At 46.3% G+C, this 21,222-nt stretch overlaps 1 protein-coding gene across 1 annotated transcript; it reads left to right on the plus strand.

Moving 5' to 3' along the window:
• The first annotated feature begins 460 nt into the window (after positions 1 to 460).
• Positions 461 to 20,557, plus strand: SAP130 (Sin3A associated protein 130). Its single transcript, XM_036388508.2, is given in 22 exon segments — positions 461 to 547; positions 1,019 to 1,135; positions 1,887 to 2,122; positions 2,618 to 2,776; positions 3,820 to 3,931; positions 5,459 to 5,583; positions 6,356 to 6,480; positions 7,064 to 7,214; positions 7,418 to 7,508; positions 7,785 to 7,889; positions 8,907 to 9,048; positions 9,243 to 9,364; positions 11,645 to 11,947; positions 12,918 to 13,095; positions 14,331 to 14,435; positions 15,195 to 15,556; positions 16,870 to 17,118; positions 17,800 to 17,877; positions 17,880 to 17,924; positions 18,629 to 18,732; positions 19,402 to 19,515; positions 19,710 to 20,557. Coding segments are annotated over 21 exon segments (3,177 nt in total). The 5' UTR covers positions 461 to 547; positions 1,019 to 1,023; the 3' UTR covers positions 19,869 to 20,557.
• The last annotated feature ends 665 nt before the right edge of the window (positions 20,558 to 21,222 follow it).

A 21,222-nucleotide genomic window follows, 5' to 3' on the forward strand; every position in this document is an offset into this window, starting at 1 on the left:
AGGGACGCCCAACGCCTTCCCGCCGTGTCCTCTTGGCACTTCCCAGACTGGGTGCTGGGGACTTTTAGAGAGTGTGTGAGGGGGGAAGTGGTTTGGCCGGGTGTGGAGAGCAACAACGGGGTGCGGAGCTCGGGGTGCGGGCGGAGCGGGTCCGAGGGGGCGGTGGCGGGTCCGTGGGGGCGGTGGCGGGGCAGTGGCGGGTCCGTGGGGGCAGGCGTGGCCCGGCGGTGACCGCGGCCTGTCCCGCCCACCCCGCGTCTCCTCGGAGACCTCGCGGCGCGCGGCCAATGGCGCGCTCGGGCACAGCGCCGCCCCTCCCGCGCCTCGCGAGATCTGTCCCCGCCACACCCCCAGGGTGGACTACATCTCCCGGCGGCCCCGCGGGGCGGGCACGGCAGCCAATGAAACGCGGCAACTCGGGATAGGCGGGGCTGGCCGGGGCCAATCGGGTGCGGGCAGCTACAGCGGCGGAAGCGGCGCTCGGCAGCGGCGGCGACGCGGGGCGACCGGCCTCAGGGACCGGCGCACGGCACCGCCCCGGGCACAGGTACTGCCGTGGCGGGCGCACGGCATCGCCCACATCTGCGGGCCGGGGCTGGCGCCGAGGAAGGGCTGCGGGTAGGGGGCGGCGGCCGCCGCTTCACAGCGCGACGGCAGCAGGGGGGCAACGAGCCTCCGGCCGGCGGAAGCGCCGCGGAGGGGGTATCGTGAAGAGACGGCAGCAGGGCAGAGCGGCGCGGTGCGGCCCGGCCCGAGGCGGCGGGACCGTCGCGCTGCCGGGCACATCCGGGCCCTGCGGCCCAGCGCGGCGGGGCGGGGCGCGCAGGGCGGGCGCTGATTGGCCGGCGCCGCCCCGCCGCCATTGGCCGGGCGCCGCGCGAACCCGCCCGCGCGGGCGCGCCGGGGTGGGTGGGGCCGCGGGGCCGCGCCCGGAGAGCGGGAGGGACGGAGGGAGGTCGGGCACGGCGGGGCTGGGCCCGGCGTGTCGCGACATAACGGCCGCGCTGCCGACCCGCAGGTGACATGAGCTCGCAGCAGTTCCCCCGTTCGGGCGCGCCTCCCGCCGCCCTGGGACCAGCGCCGCCACCCATCCCCACCAGCGGCTCGGCCGGGATTATCGCCCCCGCCGCCACAGGTAAGCGCCATCCTGGCCCCGCCGCTGTCGGCTCCGGGGGCGGGGAGCGATCCCGGGGACCCCGCCCTGCCCATCGCGCTCTGCCGCTCGCCTCGGCGGGAGGAGCGAGGCGGCCCCGGGGCCGGGCTGGGAGCTGCCGCGGGTCCGCGTGCGGAGAGCACCGGGGCGGCTGCCGGCTCCGGACAGCGCCGGCGGAACCGGGACGCGCCACGGCTGCCCGGTGTCTGCGCGCCGGTGCCTGTCCCGCTCAGCATCTCGTGGAGCTGGAAATGGGGCGGGAACTGTGATCCCAGCTCCTGCTGTCCGTGCCACGGTGACAGGTTTTCAAAAGTGACTGGGGGAGCAGCTTCATTTTCAAGAGGTTTTGTACCTTTCTTCTGCTCGATATTCACATACATACTGCATTAAGTGTGCAGTTTTTCATGCGGTTTGATCTGTGACTCAATGGCAGTTACTTAGATTATTAAATATTTTTCACTTGAAAGAAAACTTAGTTAATCAGTGTTTGAAGAAGGTGTTTAGTTGGACTTCAGGGTTGACCCCAGGTTGCCCCAGCATTGCCCAGCCCATCAGTTCTGAGGGGAACAGATAGAAGCAGTGCTAGAATTCCCAGTTTTTCCTTCACTGAAATATGCCTAATTGTAAGACTCAACTTCTTTAATTTAGATATTTCCAAGTCCCATCTCTGACCTAGTGGGTGACCAAAGCGAGCTTTCAAACAATTCTGACCTTTTTCTCTGTTTCTCCCTAGTGAGTGAGGAATCCAGTCGTGAGCCAGAAGTTGCTCCCAGGGAGCACATGGGCCCCAGTGGCTCCATCCAGCCCCGGGAGGAGAAGCAGGAGCCCGTGGTGGTCCGGCCATACCCACAGGTCCAGATGCTGACACAGCACCACCCTGTCCAGTCTGGGGCCCCAGTGACAGTGACAGCACCACCAGCACATTTGACTCCAGCTGTGCCACTTTCTTTTTCAGATGGACTTATGAAGGTAATGAGAGGATTCATTGGGGAAAAAAAAATCCAATCTGTATGAGTAGGTGTTGAGAAAAAGTAAATTACACCAAAACCTTCCCTGCTTTTGTTTCTGAAGCTTTCCTTGCATGTTCTGCTAACTGTGCAGTGTCTTGTGGGTTTGGCTGTTCCAGATGATACACTGAGGACTTGCTAGTATTTCAGCAGTGATTTCAATCAAATTTCATTTTTCTCTGCAAGATATAAAGTTAACTGGTAATATTCACTAGGGAAATACCATACCCCTGACAGATTCCACTGATGACCCATGCCAGAACTTGCATATTTCCAGGACAATATATGCCCTTTCTTTGTTTGGAATAACCAAATGTTCAGTATCTTTGCTCTCCAAATATTAAGCCATACTCACATAAACTTTCTCCTCAGGCTTTGACCCCACAGAATGATTACTGCTTCAACACTGAGCTCTCATTTGAAGTTGCCAATGTTTCTGTCTTTCCATTTCTTGTAGCCTCCCTTGAAGCCCACCATGCCCAGCCGGCCCATTGCTCCTGCTCCACCCTCCACTCTCTCAGCTCCCACAAAGGTCCCTGGGCAAGTGACTGTGACCATGGAAAGCAGCATCCCACAGGCTCCAACAATCCCTGTGGCAACCATCAGTGGGCAACAGGTTTGGTTTTTTGGTGGCTTTTCTGTTCCATCTCACTGCATGCTCAGATAATACCAGTACAGCTGAGGTGGGCTTTTGCAGCAGGAGGGAATGTAAAGAGAGCAGGTTTCCCTGTTCAGTGCTGCCTGGACCATTAAACTTCAGGCTTGGTTATCACCATCTCTTTCCAAAGCTGCTGATTTGCTGGGATCATCCAGCTGAGATAGCACAGCCAGGCTGTGATGGCAGAGCCATACCCAAAAGCTGGGTTCTTCCTTAAATGCTCCTGTGTGTCCAGTGTGTCACTTGGAGAATTTCTACTGTAGAGAAACTGCTGGGATTCATTATTGCACTGTTCTTCAGCTTCCCTGGGAGGAGATCAGAGGAGACCAGTGAACAGTTCATGGGTTTGCACTGTGTTCTTACTGAACTAGGAGTGACAAAATTTGAGCGAGTCTGTGTAGATAATTATTTGAAATTTCTTTTTCCTCTGACTTGGCTGTAGAGCCAGCCCTGTTGGTTTGAAAATAGTTTGTCAGAACAGTCATTACTAAACCTCTCAGGGTTTTGATGTAAAGTGCCTTTAGGTGGACTTGAGTTAGTCTGGCTAAGGATATGCAGCAATTTCAGTGGATTTATCTTATATTAATATCCCCAGGAGGTCTAGAATTAAAAAAAAATAGAATTTGTTCCAGCATTTGCCAGGTTTCTACCATTCTCTCAAGTTTATTGGTATGAAACTATGCCTTAATGTCACCAATGCTAGAAGGGACAACTCTGGTTGTTTGTGGGTGGCTGCTGGGTGACTGTCACCCAGGTACCAACCATCAAAACACACCAGTGAAACAGAGAAGTGTTTGCATCTTCCAGTGGCAGCAGCCTCTGTAACTTTATCCTGTACAAACACCTGCCTCTTTCTCCACTCAGCTTTTAATGCATGCAGCCTTGGTACACCAAGTATTCCTCCAGGATCTCTTTTCTGTCTCTGAGGCTGAGATATGGTGATTCTGTGGCCACTGATTTTTGTCAACACAGCTGACTTGTTTTGTTCTTGAACTCTGCAGGGGCATCCCAGTAACTTGCATCATATCATGGCCACCAACGTGCAGATGTCCATCATCAGGAGCAGTGCTCCTGGGCCTCCACTGCACATTGGAGCTTCTCATCTGCCCCGAGGTAAAGATCCAGCTGTGCTGTCCCTGCCTTCTGCTCACAGGCTCTCAGCTGCTGCATTTAGCCCACACCTCTGAAACTCTCCTCACTGCTAATGCAGCTGTTCCTTCAGATTTTCCTTTCAGATTCATGCCAACTGCTGGCATGAGTGAGTGACTGCTGGCCTTTTAAGAATTATGTTGCCTTCAGCCATTTAGGGCAGAACCACGTGACAGTGTTTAAAATGCTGGCAGATACCAGCACATCTGTTATTCTAATTCTTTGGTGTTAAAACAATCAAGAATAAACATCCACTGGCAGAGACACACCTGCTCTGCAAAATGTCATGTACATTCTGGGTAGCAAGTATTGCTCACCTATGGCAGTTGTGAGCCACATTCTTGTGTCCCCCTGTCACAGGACCACTCATGCATTGTTATGCATGCTAGCACATCATATTGTGTGCATTTGCATTTTCCCATGAGTTAAATGCTGGTGATAACTACAGGCTCTTGTTTCCCAGCATTTTGGATGCTACAGCTTGTAAAACAGGAGATCAGCCCTTTAATGCAGCCCTGTGCTCAGTACAGCCTGGCAGATTTCTGACTGCAGCTTTGCTTTCAAAGTCTTATGGGTTGGGTTTGCAGTTCAGCTTTAAATTGATCTGAATTCCAAGTATCATTTGTCAGTTTTATTTCCTTTTATGCTCAATGTTATTTGCTGGATCACTCAAGAAAAATAAATTGATGTGAGCAAAAACACAATCTTCTTTAACTAGAGCAGGTGGAAGGACTGTAGAGGTTTATCTGTAGCTACAGTAGTGTTGTTCACCTGATTCTGAGGGGACAGCTGCCACAAACTTGACCTCTCAGTACACATTTTCTTTTTTTACCTCCCCTTTTTCTCTGAGTTTGAATATTAACTTTTGAGGTAATTTCAATGGAGGACATGTACAGAAAATACACAATCCAGTCCATCATCTTATTGCAAGGCTATTTGCCTGCTACTGTGATTCACTATGATCAGGAGTCATCAGACAGGAGACAAATTAATCAGTTGCAGGTTTAAATAGTGTGGAGTTTTGGTCTTGGTTTTTTGGGGGGAGGTGTAGCTCTTTGTTTTGTTTTGTGTGGTGTTTCCTTGTTCTTTTGGTTTCCTTCTTTTGCAAGTGTATTTTTCTTCTGAACTTCATCAGCTGCAGTGAGATCATTGCTGGTATCAGATGACTTATTTACACATTGGCCCAGTAATCAAACTGAATTATTTCTATTGACTTCCATAGCTTGGAATAAGAAAACATGGGATGTGCAACACAAGGCTATTATAGGGGAATGAGAAATACTTCTAAAGCAAATTAATTTAAAATAATACCTGCCCCTCCACACATGCTTTTGTAAACTTTAGGTATATTTGTTGAAAGCCTTATTTTTACACCAACATCATGAACTGCCCTGAATATGAAATGCATTAGAACTGAAATACCAGCTGATGTCAGGGTGTGTCTGTGGTTGTGATGGAGCTGAATCTTAACGTGCTTGGTTTCTTCCCCAGGTGCAGCAGCTGCTGCAGTGATGTCCAGTTCTAAAGTAACCACAGTCCTGAGACCAGCCTCCCAGTTGCCAAATGCAGCTGCAGCCCAGCCAGCAGTTCAGCACATCATCCACCAGCCAATCCAGGCAGGTAGCAGCCAGGCAGCTCTGCACATCACTGACCTCCAAATCCTTCCTGGCACTCAGCTGTAATGTATAACCTCTAATTATTTGTGTGCACTGGGCTGCAGCCACTGTCAGCTCTCTTCCAGCTCTATTGGCTGTATTTCTTTCATAGACTTAGTGGGTTTTAATCTAGCTCCAAAGTGCTTAGAAACTGGGAAGACAATTTCTTTCAGACATGCTCAAGTTTTAAAGTCTGAAAGGTCCAATGTGCTGGTGTTAATTTATTGTTTAGTATTTGAATTGATGTAGAATTTTTGAAATCTCACTATAATATGCTTCTGTATATCTTGGCTTTTGTACCTGTATAAGGAGAAGATGGTAGATCTTGTCTCCCTACAGCAGTGCTAGTGTTCAGCCCTAGGACAGAGGGTTAAACATCTTCCCACTGTGCTTTCAGTTAGGATCCCAATTACCTCTTCATGTGTACTGGAATTTCTTTTCATTCTGAAGGGAACTGACTTTTTGAGGTTTTTCCTAAAGACCTTCAAGGTCTTTAATGTTAACTTTGTTGGTTCCTGTGCTGTATGTGTGTTGAAAACCAAGATAGTTCTGCTTAGAAGCTTGCAGATCAATTCAGAAAGACTGGAAATGTTTCAGAATGCCAAAGCTTAGTGACAAGGTGCAGGGAAGCGAGTTTTAATCAAGTAATTCCTAGCTGTCCTCTAAACTGCAGAATTTCCTTTCTGAATGTTCTCTCTGATGTTTTGTTTTTTTTGTTGTTTTTTCTAAATAGTCACGTCCTCCTGTGACAACATCAAGCACTATTCCTCCTGCAGTGGTGGCAACTGTCTCAGCCACGAGAGCTCAGTCCCCTGTTATAACCACAACAGCAGCACATGCCACAGAGTCAACCCTCAGGTAAAGCCTACAGAAACTCTGAATATGAGAGAAATTGCAGCAAGGGGAAAAAGGGGAAATGTTAATCAGCCTGAGCTGATAATCCTCTACTTATGGGAGGATATAAAATGAAAATAGTAATGCTTGCACAGTGCAAATCCTTGAAGTTCTGTGAATAAAATGGGCATAAGCATGAACTTCTACACATTTTTAAGGGTAAAAGGGCTTTATAAGGGCTCTGTGTTATGAGAAGGAAAGACCTTAAGGAATCATTTTTGTAGTCCTGTTCCCTGGATAGCAGAGTTTGTGTTGCAGGAACTTGTGGGTATTTGGCCTATATTTTTTACAAAGACACAGTGAAAAGTGACACGAAATGCTGAGATGAAGTTCAGCTGATAAGAGTTATGATAACTCCTGGCTGGGTGCACAGGGCACATGGGACAGACAGTGTAGCTCAAATTCCTTATGTTGCTTTGCCACGTGATTGACAGCAGCGCTGCTGTCCCCGGGGAGGGCACTGAGGCCTGATGTGTGTGCCTGTGTTGTATCTCCCACACTCAGTCTCCAGAAGGTTCCCTTGCTGAGTTCTTTTCTTGCTCTGCAGCCGGCCCACGCTGTCCATCCAGCAGCACCCCCCCTCTGCAGCCATCAGCATCCAGCGGCCGGCGCAGCCGCGGGACACGGCCACGCGCATCACGCTGCCCTCGCACCCTGCCATAGGCACCCAGAAACCACAGCTCCACACCATGGCCCAGGTAAGCTGCAGCCAGCACAGCACCTCCTGCTGCTTCTTGGGACTTGTTTATAGCCTGCAGGCTGAGATCACCTTTTGGAGAAGAGTTAGTATGAGTTAGAAATTAATGTTCTGTATGGTCAGTGCAAGGTGATTCCATACTAACTATAGATGTTAAATGTAGTAGTCTTCTAACTTTAAGTTTTTTGGTTTTTTTTTTCATAGAAAACCATTTTCAGTACTGGTACTCCAGTGGCAGCAGCAACTGTGGCACCTATTTTGGCAACAAATACCATTGCTTCAGCAACCACAGCTGGTGAGTATTCATAATGCTGTTGTGGGAGCATCATGAGGGATGGGATTTGTTGCTCTGTGTTGGCTTTCTTTGAATTTAGAACCCAATAATTTTTGAGCAAATATTTTTTTCATAATAAAGACTGCATTTGGAGGTGCATGGCTTCAGGAGTGAAATTAGTGAGTTTTTCAGGGAGGTTGTCTGGTTTGGGGGTTTTGCCCTCTTAAGGATATGGATACACTGGCATGGTAGGGCTCCATAGAAGGATCTCCTGTTAAGTTTGGTTTTTTCCTTCAGGTTCTGTATCTCACACCCAAGCGCCTACAAGCACCATTGTTACCATGACAATGCCCTCACATTCTTCCCATGCTACAGCTGTCACAACCTCAAACATCCCAGTTGGTGAGTGATTTCAGTTCTCAGACAAGTGTGTAACTCATGCTTCAGTTTTTCTCTGCATGCTGGAAGTGTTTGTGCATGTTAGCAAATTAAGGAGGGAAAGAAAATCAGTTCGAGCTGGGAGAAACCAATTAACACGTCTAGTATTCAATGGTTTTTTTACATCAGGAAGAAATAGATGTTCTAAGAGGAGCAGGTAACAAAATGCCTCATTTTCTCTGTTGAATTTTTAGACAAACTTGGGCCTTTTGACATTTCAAAACCTGCATTGGATACTCTAAAAGTTTTAACTGCTTGGTGATAGACCATGGCTTTCATAGTTGATTTTGTAAGTTACTTCATGTGCTTCTTGAGGTGTTAGGTGTAGCCTAGCTGGATTTGATTAGTGTGTTCACTTGAATGTAAAACACAAAGGCCCAAAGGTGGGAGCTTTATTTGCCTGGATGCCTGTGGAATGTGCCCGAGATGTTTCCTACAGAACTGCATAAGTTTCCTTTTGTTCATCTGTTTCTCTGCTGACCTCCTTGTTCTTTTATAATCTTGTAATCTCTTCCCCAACCATAAATTTCCAAGGAGTGAAATTGTATCTCATACATCAGTGTTTCTTGTAAAGTTCTTGTAGGTGTTTTCTTCCTTTTCATGGCCTCTGTCCACAGACACTTGTCTGCCTTGGGCTGATTTCCAGTGTTCTTGTTCTTGACATCAGAATGGTTTGGGCTGATCCTAAAAAAATTAACTTAATCTGAGCACTGAATTGACTTTGTTAGCAAGTATCATTTATATATGTATTTAGAATATCCATCCATTCTGATATAAGTTGATGAGAAATGCTTTGTTCTCCTTTTTCTTTTGGCCTGTTGTGGGCAGGAAATAATTTGTGGATAAGGGTGGGTTGATTTGGGTTGAGAGGGAAGGGAGTAGTGTTGGTTGTTTTGTTTGACAAGGTTATTGATCTTACTTTGCAGTGTTTACTTGCCTTTCCTTTGACTGCCAGTTGATGACATGTTTGTCTTTATGCAGCTAAAGTGGTTCCCCAGCAAATCACCCACACTTCTCCCCGGATCCAGTCTGACTACACAGCAGAGAGGAGTAACCTCATACCTCTGTCCAGCCACAGGGCATCTCCAAACCCAGTAGCCATGGAAACCAGAAATGACAACAGGTGAGCAGAACCAACAGTTCTACCCGTGAGAGAGTGTGTGAGTAGGGTGTTTGAGCGTCCTGTTCTGCTGTGGTGGAGATAACATTGTAAAAACTGAGGGGGAGGATGGGATTTGGTAGTTCAGGGAGTGCTAAAGGGCACTGAGGGTCACCTGTTGAACTCTGTGTAACACTTGCTCTTTTTGATGCCTGCAGGCAGTCGGTGCCTGTCCAGTTCCAGTATTTCTTACCCACCTACCCTCCCTCTGCCTACCCTCTGACTGCCCACACCTACACCCCCATCACCAGCTCCGTGTCCACCATCCGCCAGTACCCAGGTAAGCCCAGCTTGGGGCAGGCAGCCTCGGGGCTTTGTTGAGCTTGCAGCTTGCTCTAGTGATGGAAGGAACTCTGACAATTAGTCACAAAAAGTCTCTGATGATTTGATGTTTTTTCAGGAGTTTTGTATTTGATATCCCAGGGCTTTGTGTCTATAAGTAGAAGTTTTGAGTTTACAAATCAAAGCAGTTTGGCTCCTCCAAACTAAGCCAACTCTTTGATACATCTTCATTCCCTGGTGTTCTGATAAGCTCTTTTAATATCTTTTCACATGAATGTACAGTTTGAGATAGAAACCTGAACCAAAAAAGGAAAAACTAATTTGCATTGCACACTTGCATTAGTGTTCTTTTTAGAAAAATTGAGAAATTAATGCATTTGAACAGTCACAGTATATTGCAGTCCAAAAAATTATGCACAACCCAAGCTTATGTGATTCTGTGACAAAATTTGGAACACTTTACCTTACCAGGTTGTTTAGGGCTGTTCTCTATAATGTGATAATTTCCAATATCCAGACTGCAAGAACATGCAGATTGTGGATGTGGATTTTCATGGAATATCTGTGTCTCCTGGCAGCATGATACCTTTGAGCAGTACAGAGGAAATTTAGAAGGATTGGGAGGTGGCAAAGCCCATTTGTTGAACAGGAAAGTGTAACATCATTGGATTCTTTAGGTTGAGAAAGATCTTTAAGATCATCGAATCTAACTATTAATCCAGCACTCCTAAAGCCACCACTAAAACATTTTCCCAAGTGGGAAATATATTTTTATATATTTTATATATATTAATATATTTAGTATATTTATATAAAAATATATTTTTTTAAATACTGCCAGGGTTGGGGACTTCACCACTTCCCTGAGTAGCCTATGTCAGGGTTTAACAACCTTTTATGTGAAGAATTTTTTCCTAATATCCTATCTAAGCCTTCCCTGACAGGACATCATTGCACACAGTCAGGGGTTCCAGTTCAGGAGGGATATTCGGGTGCTGGTAGGCTAATGATCATTTGTATAAATGCAGATGTATGTTCTTCATCAGGAGCTTATTGACAGAGACATTTTACTTAATTAACTTGTTAAATTGACTTGAAGAATCCATGGAAGGTATTCATTATGGCAGCTGGTGGTGGCAACATAAAGCAGAGCATTCAGGGTATGAGGAGGAAGGTACATCTATGCTGAGCACAGCTGGGTAAGGGCACAGAGCATTTCAGAGGAGACTTTTTAAAAGATTACTGAGATAAGGAGAGCTAATGCAGAATTTTGGTTTTCCAAATGCTGGTTGTGCTTTACTTAGTATCCTAAAAGGATTTTGTTGGATAGAAAGTTTTGCAACAGCAATGTTTTGACAAAGAGAATAAATGTGCCACACTTATACAGAGCCATTTTCAGGGACCTGCTTTCAGTTTTTGATGCCTGTTTCTAGAGTGTCTTGTCAGCATAAGAACTTGATGGAAATCCTGTGACAATGATAAAACCAGCTTGTTCTGCATTGTTAGCAATCAAGGCCATTGTTGGCAAGTTCACTCTTGCATTCTGTGTGTGGCTGCAGAAATCCTGGTGCAGTTCTGCATAGCCTGGAAATCTGGAGATCCAGGGTCTGCAAGTGTTATTTAAGTGCTGCATGGGAGAACTGTAATACACTGTATAGTGGATCTGAAAAGGTGGAATCAGTTGTTTAGAGCTGTGAATTTATTTAAATGATTGAGCTGCTTAGAGCAGGTGTATTTTTGGGAACATTGTTCTGCCACTGAAATATAATTTTGTTCATTTGAGCTGTGGGATCCAGCCTATAACTGGATCCCTGTTATATCTGGCCTGTTCTGAGGCCAGATAAGGTTGTGTTCAGCTTCAGAGTTGAGTCAGCTTCAGAGCACAATAAATTACTTAGGTTTCTGATTACTTTTAATCTATTTTTAAGGAGGGAAAAATGCCAAGTGTTGGTACTTACAAGCACTGTAAAATAAGATAATGAACAAAAATAGAGCACAGCATTCTGAGACTGTAATTTGAGTCTACCTAAAAGCAGAGTTAAACTGCTCTTTTCTCTCTTGCTGCAATTAGAAATAAAAAATTGAATTAAAATCAACAGTAATTAATTCCTCTGGCAGACAATCTTCCCTACTCTCATATTTACTACTGCAACAAGCAGATGGGCAAATGAATTTTTCAAAGCAAAAAAAGTCTTCAAAAAGTTAGTATTTTTGAGCAAGAGGTGGGAGGGGGAACTGAGGTGAGCTGCTGCTGCTGAGTGTGTGTGTGCTGCTCCAGTTTCAGCCCAGGCGCCCAACTCGGCCATCACGGCTCAGACCGGTGTGGGAGTGGCCTCCACCGTGCACCTGAACCCCATGCAGCTGATGACAGTGGATGCCTCTCACGCCCGGCACATCCAGGGCATCCAGCCTGCCCCCATCAGTGCCCAGGGCATCCAGCCTGCCCCCATCAGTGCCCAGGGCATCCAGCCAGCGCCCATTGGGACCCAGGGACTGCACCCTGCTGCGCCCATGGGCGCCCAGGGGCTGCAGCCAGCGCCCATCGGGGCCCAGCAGCCACCAGGAGACACCAAAACCTCAGGTAAGAGCAACCAGCCAAGTCCTCACTCCAGAGTGAGACAAAGCAGCTGAGCTGCTGTCCTGCACATCTGGCTGTGACTGATGATGTTGTTACAGTCTCTGTGGTCCAGAGGTGGACACTGAATACGTCCAGGCACATACTCTCCTAGCAAATACTTGTTGGCTGTTTCTGAGGTGATTTATTTTTAAAGCGTGCTAGGTGGAGCCTGTGGGTAGCCTTGGATGGCTTACTTCAGTGGAAAAGACTGGCAGTGCCTGAGCTTAAACAAATGCCTTCACTAAGGCCTTGTAGCAATAGTAATTTACAAGTGAGTGATGTTCTCTGGCTGTGCATCAGATCCCAGGAGCAATCAGAGTCCAGCCAGGTACCTTCTGCTGCTGGTAACCTGATCTTGAGCTGTGGCAGAAACCATCTTTCATTGTAGGTGATTGGTCTGATGAGCCCCAAGAACTTAGAGGAGGAATGGGAGATGGCATCCAAGAGAAGAAGCTGTTGCACAGCTGGCAGGCACTGCACAGGGACTTCCTGGCTGTGCACGTGCTCTGCATCCCTCAGCTGGCCAGACAGGCTGGCAGAATGCAAACACAGCTGATGTCACTTACATACAGCTGGCGTGTGTTGCCACATGGGCTCTATCAGAAGGGTTGCTCTGTTGACCCAGTTGTGTAGGTGATCTCTCTAGTGCTTTCTGCATTTCCTTGTCTTCTGGAGAAGATAATTTCCCTAGAAGTGGTTGTCAGGCAGGAAGTATTTTCCTTCTTCCCTGCAGAAGGTTCAGTGATCAGATTGCTTGTGGCAAAGGCACTGCTTACAAAGGAGTCTGAAAGCACTGCAGTTAGAGACTGAGGGACTCAGAGAGTGTACAGCATTTGCTCTGCAGACACCTGCTTTGTCATCACATTCCCTTAAGTAACTGCTGCTTTCCACTCTCTGTTTTTGTCTCTGCCATGTCTGTGTCCATCCTTCCCAGCAGTAGTCTTGGCAGATGGAGCCACCATTGTAGCCAATCCTATTAGCAACACATTCAACACTGCATCTGCAGCAACTACAGTTGTGCAAACCCACAACCAGAGTGCCAGTGCCAGTGCTCCAGCCCAGGGCTCCTCCCCACGGCCCAGCATCCTCCGCAAGAAACCAGCCACAGACGGGTGAGTGGAACTGGGGGTGACACGTGGGTGACACTTCTGTGCCATCCACCCAGCCAAATGGAACCATTGCAGTGGAGATAAGGAATACTCCAGCAGATTATTCAGTCAGCAATGGTTATAAGTAACCTGCTGATCAGTGAAACAATTCTTTTCCTCCCCCAGGGCACGGTATAATTTTCTGTAGTGTCAATAATAAAATGAGAAGGACAGTTTGTCTCCTAGGTCTTGAAAGTGACCTTTGGAGAGAAAGTGGATTTGAGGCTTTCTTGCTTAGTGTGATAAGAAGAAAGAGTTCATAGTCTACTAAAATTAGAATTGGGTGCTTTTTCTTCAGTGCTTTTCTTGGAAGAATATGTGGATGAGTGGAAAGGATAGGATTAGTACCCTGCTGTGAAAACTGATTAGGAAAAAGGGAGGGAGTAACTTAAACTCTTAAAATATTTTATGTTGCCTGTCTATTTTTAAATGCCTTAATATAAGAGGCAAGAGACAGCTTTAGAATTAACAATGCATTTCCTCCCAGCTAGCAACTGAAAATGTGTGGCACTAATGTGTGCTGTGAGATTAAAATTGCATACTTTTTATGTGGGTAGAAACCTTTTTTAAGGCAGAGAAGCTGTAGGCTGTAAAACTGAAAGAGAAGTTAAAGAGTCAGATAGATCACTAAAGACTGTTTCAATTTGTTGATTTTTTTGGATAGCAGTTTGACTTTTAGTCCCATGGGAGACTAAATAGTGTCTAAAAGATCTTAATCAGCCTTATCATCCTAATATCCACACTCTGGCCTTGAGGTGCTGTAGTCAGGCTCTGACAGTCAGGTCCAGCTAAAGGGAGCAGATGCCCATCTGAGCCCTGTTTAGCTCCAGAGGATTTGCTCAGTCTTGAAGCAGCAGTGGCATGGCCAGACCCCTTTGTCCACTGCTGGAGCCTGGCAGTTGCATCAAAGTGTTCTCACTTGACAGGATGAAAGTAAAGCTGGCATGCTTGGAGAAGCCCTAAATTGGGTGAGACTAGGCCAGAGCAACTTATCTTTCATTTTAAAAGAAAATAAAATAGCTAATTTGAAAAGTAAAATGAGACTCTGTGTAGCAACTTGGTTACACTGAAGACAGAGAGCAGTGCTACAGCCATAACTCCTGTCCTGGTTTGTGTAAGAGAGCTGATTTCTTTGCTCTCAGGGGTGTTTGTCTTTGCACCAGGGAGGTGGGAATCCTGGATCTGTCTGTCTCTTTCAGGCTGGCAGTCCGGAAAAGTCTAATTCCCCCTCAGCCCCCTGAAGTGGCCAGCACACGTGTGGAGAGCACGATGCGAAGCACGTCTGGGTCACCAAGGCCTGCTGGGTAAGACTTTAGGGAACAGCCACCTGCAGCATAATAGTTCCATTATATTTGCTTGAGTTGTGTTCCTTGACTATTGGAGCACTTTTCTTTCTTTTGAGAAACAATCTATTTTGAATTTGTGACAAACTTGAACAGGTTTGACAAGTTCTGCTGTTTGTGAAGCTGAGGAAATTACCTTTAAAAGTTGTAGTGATGAGCTTCCACAGAAACAAACAAAAACCCTCTGCTACTGTAGGGGAGATAGACCTCAAAACTTTTTTCTATAGTACTTGAAAATTAATGCTAAAGAAATGTAAATGCAACTTCAGCCCTGCTTCACTTGAGTTCAGTGGCTTTACAATTTGTTGTTTTATAACTGTAAGCCACAGTGGGAGCTCCTGCAGAGGATGGGGCCAGCACAGTTTTGAGTAAAAGCTCCTCTTGGCTGCATTGTAAAACTGTTTTAATCCTTTTACAAGTATTTTGAAGTTACCTGGAATTCGTCATGAGATTTGTTTGTCACAGTGAATGGAAAAAAGTTGTAATCAATACAGATAGAAAGATTAGATTAATCTGTAATCGATACAGATTGGAAGGGGAGAGGAGGAGGAATTATAACTGAGGTTAAACCTTCTCCTGTTGTTAAACACTTTACTGAGCCAGGTGGGTACAGGAAAAACTGAATAGTCTGATTGCAGTTTGGCTCATTCCTTTTGTGCTGGGTGCTCCCAACCGAGATACAGTTCACTTCATTTCTCTTTGCTTTTATTTGTGCTACAGGGGCAAGCCAAAGCCTGAAATCCACGTGTCCATGGCCACCCCAGTGCCTGTGTCTATGGAGGCAGTGTGTAACCAAGGTGGTGAGCAGCCCACCATCACAGTGCCCCCGAGCTCCCAGCAGCCCCCCTCTGCCATCCCCACCATCATTGCGGCCGCCAGCCCCACCTCCCAGCCTGCAGCAGCCCTGTCCACCATCCCAGGAGCTGTGGCAGCTGCTCCACCAACCTCCACCACCATCGTGGCAGCTCCTGCTCCTCCATCCACCATGAGTGGGGCCCTGTCAGCAGTGCTGGGCCCTGTGGTACCAGAGATCAAAATCAAAGAGGAAATGGAGCCTATGGACATCATGCGGCCGGTATCTGGTACGTGGCTGGGAATCATCAGGTTGCTCTTTTTGGTTTTGAGACAGTGGAGGGATTAGGAGGGTTTTTCAACAGTTTCATCTTGAAAATGAAAGGACATGTCTTCCATGGTAGCACAGAGCACCAGAGTTCCCATATGCTTTATAAAGATCTTGTTTGCCTTTTTCCTAATCTCCATGAATCCACTTCTTATTGTGGCTGCTTTGTTCATGTTCAAATGATCCAACTCCAAAGACTCTTTGTGAATTCCTTGCCTAAAATGCTCATGCTCAGCAGTGGTACTGACATATGATGGAATAGCTCGGTTGAATTCAGTTTTTTTACAAATCCTACTGTGGTCCAGTGGCCTTTCGTGTATGTGAGGAATTCATGGCCAGAGCAAGATTTCCTAGGGCTCTTGTGTGATTCATGCATATTTTTCTCTAGAACTTTACAAAATGTTCATTATACTGCCTTACTTTTCCAGCTTGGCCACAGTTACTATCAAATGGCATGGTCAGTAAATTCAGATCCTTACAGATCTTACTGGGCACTGTATAGTGGCAAAGTGACAGGAATGCATCCCACATTCATGGGTTTCAGAGTGGTTTTATCACTCTCCTTGAAGCTGTGTGTTGTCCTGTGAGAAAGCAGCTCTTTGCTGCAGATGTGTCTGGAGCATGGGCAGATAGCATTAAGCTCTTTGGGGCCCTTCTGTCTCTTCCTGGCATTTGTGGCCAAATTTTCAAGAGATCCCACCCCAGAAATTTTGTGCTGCAGCCTTATGATGGCTGATTGTCCTTCCAAGTTCAGGGAGTGTTCCCTCAGATTACCTGCCATGCTGCTGCCAGCTGCACAGGTGTGTTGGTTGGTGCAGTGACCTGCTGAGCAGTGCTGAGGGCTTGGCAGTACAAGCAGACCCCTGCAAGCAGAGTGCTGCAGTCCTGCTTTGATTCCATCTGACTCCCCTCTCATGAGTAGGGATTTGCTTACTGTGACAGTGACCTGTGCTGGTGTACATACAGAGGGGTTTTTTACAGTAACACAGAGAGATGTTAGCGTGACTCCTTTTTGTAACATTGAATTAACATAAGCTTCAAATATGAAGCAATTGAGGGACAGACAATTAGCTCTGCTCTCATTCTTTATGTATATGAGGCACTAAAGACTTTAGCTTGTAGGCTTGTCTTAATAATTACTGCTGGCTTAATATCTGGTGCACATCACACCCCTCACACTGTGCTGAAACAGGATCTACTGTTGGAGGGTAGAGTTCAAACAGTGCCTTATCTTCCCACTGCTGATGATTGGGTTCTTGTCTTTCTTCCTCTCAGCAGTCCCTCCTTTGACTACAAGTACTGTGTCTCCATCTTTGGCACTGCTGGCCAACAATCTTTCCATGCCTCCAAGCGATTTGCCTCCTGGTGCCTCACCGAGGAAGAAACCCCGTAAGCAGCAGCATGTCATCTCCACAGAGGAAGGGGACATGATGGAAACAAACAGCACTGATGATGAGAAATCCACTGCCAAAAGTTTGCTGGTGAAGGCAGAGAAGCGAAAGTCTCCTCCAAAGGAGTATATAGGTAATGACATCTCTGCTGTCTTTGTTGTTATTCAGTATTTTCTCTTCTGTTTGTTTCTCAGAGAAGGTGCTCTGTCACATTCCCACTTCCTAAATATGAGTAATAGAGAATCCAAGTATCTGTTCCTCATCACTTTTTGTATAGTGTGGTGGTGTTCACAGGGGTCCCAGGAAGAGGGAAGAGATGAGAATCTTGACTCCATGTTTCAGAAGGCTGATTTATTATTTTATGATATATATTATATTAAAAGAAAATGATATATTAAAACTATACTAAAAGGAAAGAAGAAAGGATTTAATCAGAAGGCTTGCAAGGAAAGAAGGAATGATAATAAAATCTTGTGACTGACAAGAGAGTCTGAGACAGCTGGACTATGACTGGCCATTAATTAAAAACAACCACATGATATCAATCAAAGAGGCACCTGTTGCATTCCACAGCAGCAGATAATTATTGTTTATGTTTCATTTCTGAGGCTTCTCAGGAGAAAAGATCCTAACAAAAGGATTTTTCATAAAATATGTCCGTGGCATCATAGGGCTGGGAAAATGTCAGGAAAAATGAATTTTCTCAACACACGTTTTGTACAAGGCAGCACTTACTGACCTGCTGCTGGCGTTCTTGAGGATTCCAGCCTGCTTTCACTCCTGGATGACAATGCAGTTGTGGCTCCTTTTGCAGATGAGGAAGGTGTGAGATACGTCCCCGTGCGTCCCAGGCCGCCCATCACGCTGCTGCGGCACTACCGCAACCCCTGGAAGGCGCTTACCACCACTTCCAGAGGTACAGCGACGTGCGCGTCAAAGGTCAGTGCGGGCAGGGAGCACGCGAGGGGGGAAGGAGGCTGCACTGAGTCAGCTCGGCTTCTGTACATGAGAACATGCTCTGCTTATTGATGGATCTGCTTTTGTGCAGGGATAGAAAGGTGCTCACCAAGGGTATCCTCATTAAAGTGATGTGCTGTGGTGATAGGCTGCAGCTGAGGGTTCTCATTGGCCACCTAACGCTTGCCAGTTACACCAAATACAGAATGTCTGTGATTAACTTGTCAAGTAACAAATGGTCTTTTAAAGAAGACCTTTTTACCCAATACTAGGAAATCAGAGGTCTGATACTGTCTTCCAGACTTTTCAGCTAGTATTTTAGAATTTTTAAGCAGACTGGGTTTTCACAACTGTGCAAATACATCTAGGAGAGAGTAAAAGTTGTACAAGATGGACCATTTACTTGTTTGTGCAAGGTGTTTGAAACATTGAGCACTACATTCTTTAAATGAGAAAAAATGGATTGTGATATAATCTTTCAGAAAGTACAGATAACCTGCTAGTCAGTGAGACCAGCAGGCAGATACATGGCAGATGGGAAGTCACTTCCCTGTCTGAATCAAAATGCTGCTCATTGTCATGTATTAGGTAGTAGGGGGAGCAGAACTCGGGTTATTGTTTTGAGAGGAGAGGCCTGGCCAACTCCTGAAGTTTGAGTCCTGTATTCTTGTGTTTCCTGGTGACAGAAGAGAAGAAGGCCATGCTGCAAGAGATTGCCAATCAGAAGGGTGTGTCCTGTCGTGCACAAGGGTGGAAGGTCCATCTCTGTGCAGCGCAGCTACTACAGCTGGTAGGTGCATGGGGCTTGGAGCTTCCTGCAACTTGGGGGAACATGAAGCTGTGTAAGGCAGGAAGGCATTCTTACAAAGTCAGTACACTGGGATTCCCTAAAGGAGCTGGTGTATAGTGCCCAAAGGGAGTGGGACATGCTTTCCCCTTTCTCAGGAATGTGGCATAAGTGGCTTGGAAACTTGGAGTGTTGGTTTTGATCCAGACATAAGAGCTGATGTATTTTGTACAGATGATCAAAACTGGCAACTCCCTCCTGCTGATGCACAGGTCTGAAGAAGCGTCTGTTTGGGATGGTGCGGCTGATCTGAGGAGGCAGCACTGATCCACATTCCTGGATGCTTCTGTTTCAGGTTGGGGGTGAGGTAGGTGCTCTGCATTTTAGCACCAAACTCCCCAAAACCTCTGCATTCCTGGAATAGTATTGTGAGCAGTAGGGGAAGCAGTTGTGGTAGGATCCATGTTTCTTCAGAAGAGGAGCGATCCTGTAAATAGGATGTTAAAAGGAATGATAGTGCCACATTTTGTCAGAGGCTCCATCTTCTGAATCACTGACAAGAGCAGCTGAGAGGGGAATGGATTGTCACTGTTTCTGTGGAGCTTTGTTAACATGGGCGAGTGTTTGCCAGCTTGGCAGTGACCCTTCTCATGAAGGGCTGATGTCTTTTAGACAAACCTGGAGCACGATGTGTATGAGAGACTGACTGCCCTGCAGGAGGGACTCATTCCTAAGAAAAAGGCAGCGACCGATGATGACCTGCATCGAATCAATGAACTGATACAGGTGGGTCCTGTGGCCAAAACCCAAAACCATACCCTTGGTTACAGGGCTTCCTACTGCTGTTAGTAAAAGCTAAAGCTGTCCTAAAAAACCCCATGTGGGTTCACTTCCTGTGTCATCAGTTACAAGGGGCACAGGTAGGGAAGGCACTGCTCAGAGCAGGCATTCTGTGGTTAATAACAAGTGTTTCCTTTCAGGGGAACATGCAGAGGTGTAAACTCGTGATGGATCAAATCAATGAGGCTCGAGACTCCATGCTAAAGGTCTTGGATCACAAGGATCGTGTTTTGAAGCTTCTAAACAAGAATGGAACTGTCAAGAAAGTGTCCAAATTGAAGCGAAAGGAGAAGGTTTGAACGCAGACTAATGACTTTGGAAATGGAGAACGTGTACAGAACGGAGCTGAACCTTTTTGTAGTTTGGGTTTATTTTTAAGCAGAGCATCGGAATAAAAAAGGATGAGTTTAGGGAACAGATGACACGTGAAGCCTGGTGACCTGAAGGGATTGTCCTTGATCTTGTCATAATGAACAAAGATTTCTCTCAGGCTCATCCCTTTTTAAAGTCTTTCCAGTCCCACTGTTTAACTCCTGATGTGTCAGGTATGGAGACACCTGTAAGGCAGGAGGTTGTGCAGGGGACTCCAGGAGGCTGACAAACAGCTATGGACCCAGACAGCAGCCAAGCTTCCAGCAGTGGAAATGGCACCTCTTTCAGTTACCCCATTCAGTTCTCATTCTGACCTTCCAGTGTCTAAAGCAGCCTTCTTACACCAGTGCCACTGCACTAGGGGATCTGCCACAAAGAATCTCCAACAGCTCAGAAGCCCTAGCTGTCAAGATTAAATAACAATGAAATAAAAAAAAAGAAGGGGGGAGGGGGGAAATAATTTCAAAGTGATATTGTAGTGTCTGTGTCTGTGTTGGTGCTCTGGGATACTTGTGTTGAGGTACCTCTTGCAAGAGGTGCTGTAGCTGGTGTAATGTTAATTGTACGTACCACATACATCCTGAAAACATGAATAAAGGAATTGGAGGGTTTTGTATGTGAGCAGTTCATGTGCCTTTGTACCAGTGAAACTCTTCAAGCTGTAAACTTGAAAATGAAGCTTTGGAAGGAGCCTGAGAGGAGAAGACAGGATGTTGGGAAGCAGCCAGCACCCTTTGCAGTGGAGGGTGAGTAATGCAGTTGAGGTCCTAAAGATGAAATATGGATTATCCCCCATGCACTTGTGCATTTAACCTTCATATTTTAGAGAAATTGCTAAATCAGTTCATTTTTAGTCTCCTCAGCAGGACACTTCAGTGTCATGAACTAACTCTGTTAAGAATATATTATTTTGCTCCTCCAGTTATAGTGCTGTTATCTTGCCTTTACTCAGAACTGAGTTCTTTCAGAACTTAGATTAAAGATATAGTATTTAATTCTTATTTCCTGATTTTTATAATTAAAGAAGTAAGGAGAATGTCCATATTCACACTGGTTTTGTGTTTTTAACACATGCAAACCAAGTTTATTTCAGCTTTGGATGGTAGTCTTTCATGTTAGCTTGATTTTGCTCATTCAAATGAAACCCTTTCCATTGTAAGATACAATTCTTATATAACGATATTGTAACTTTGATATTAGGAAAGTTACAGTAGTTGTGTGTGTATGTTGAAATTAAAAGCAGAGGTAAGACCAGAAAAGGTGGGAATTAAACTGCTGCTA

Source organism: Molothrus ater, chromosome 10, assembly GCF_012460135.2.
Source record: "Molothrus ater isolate BHLD 08-10-18 breed brown headed cowbird chromosome 10, BPBGC_Mater_1.1, whole genome shotgun sequence".
NCBI lineage: Eukaryota > Metazoa > Chordata > Aves > Passeriformes > Icteridae > Molothrus > Molothrus ater.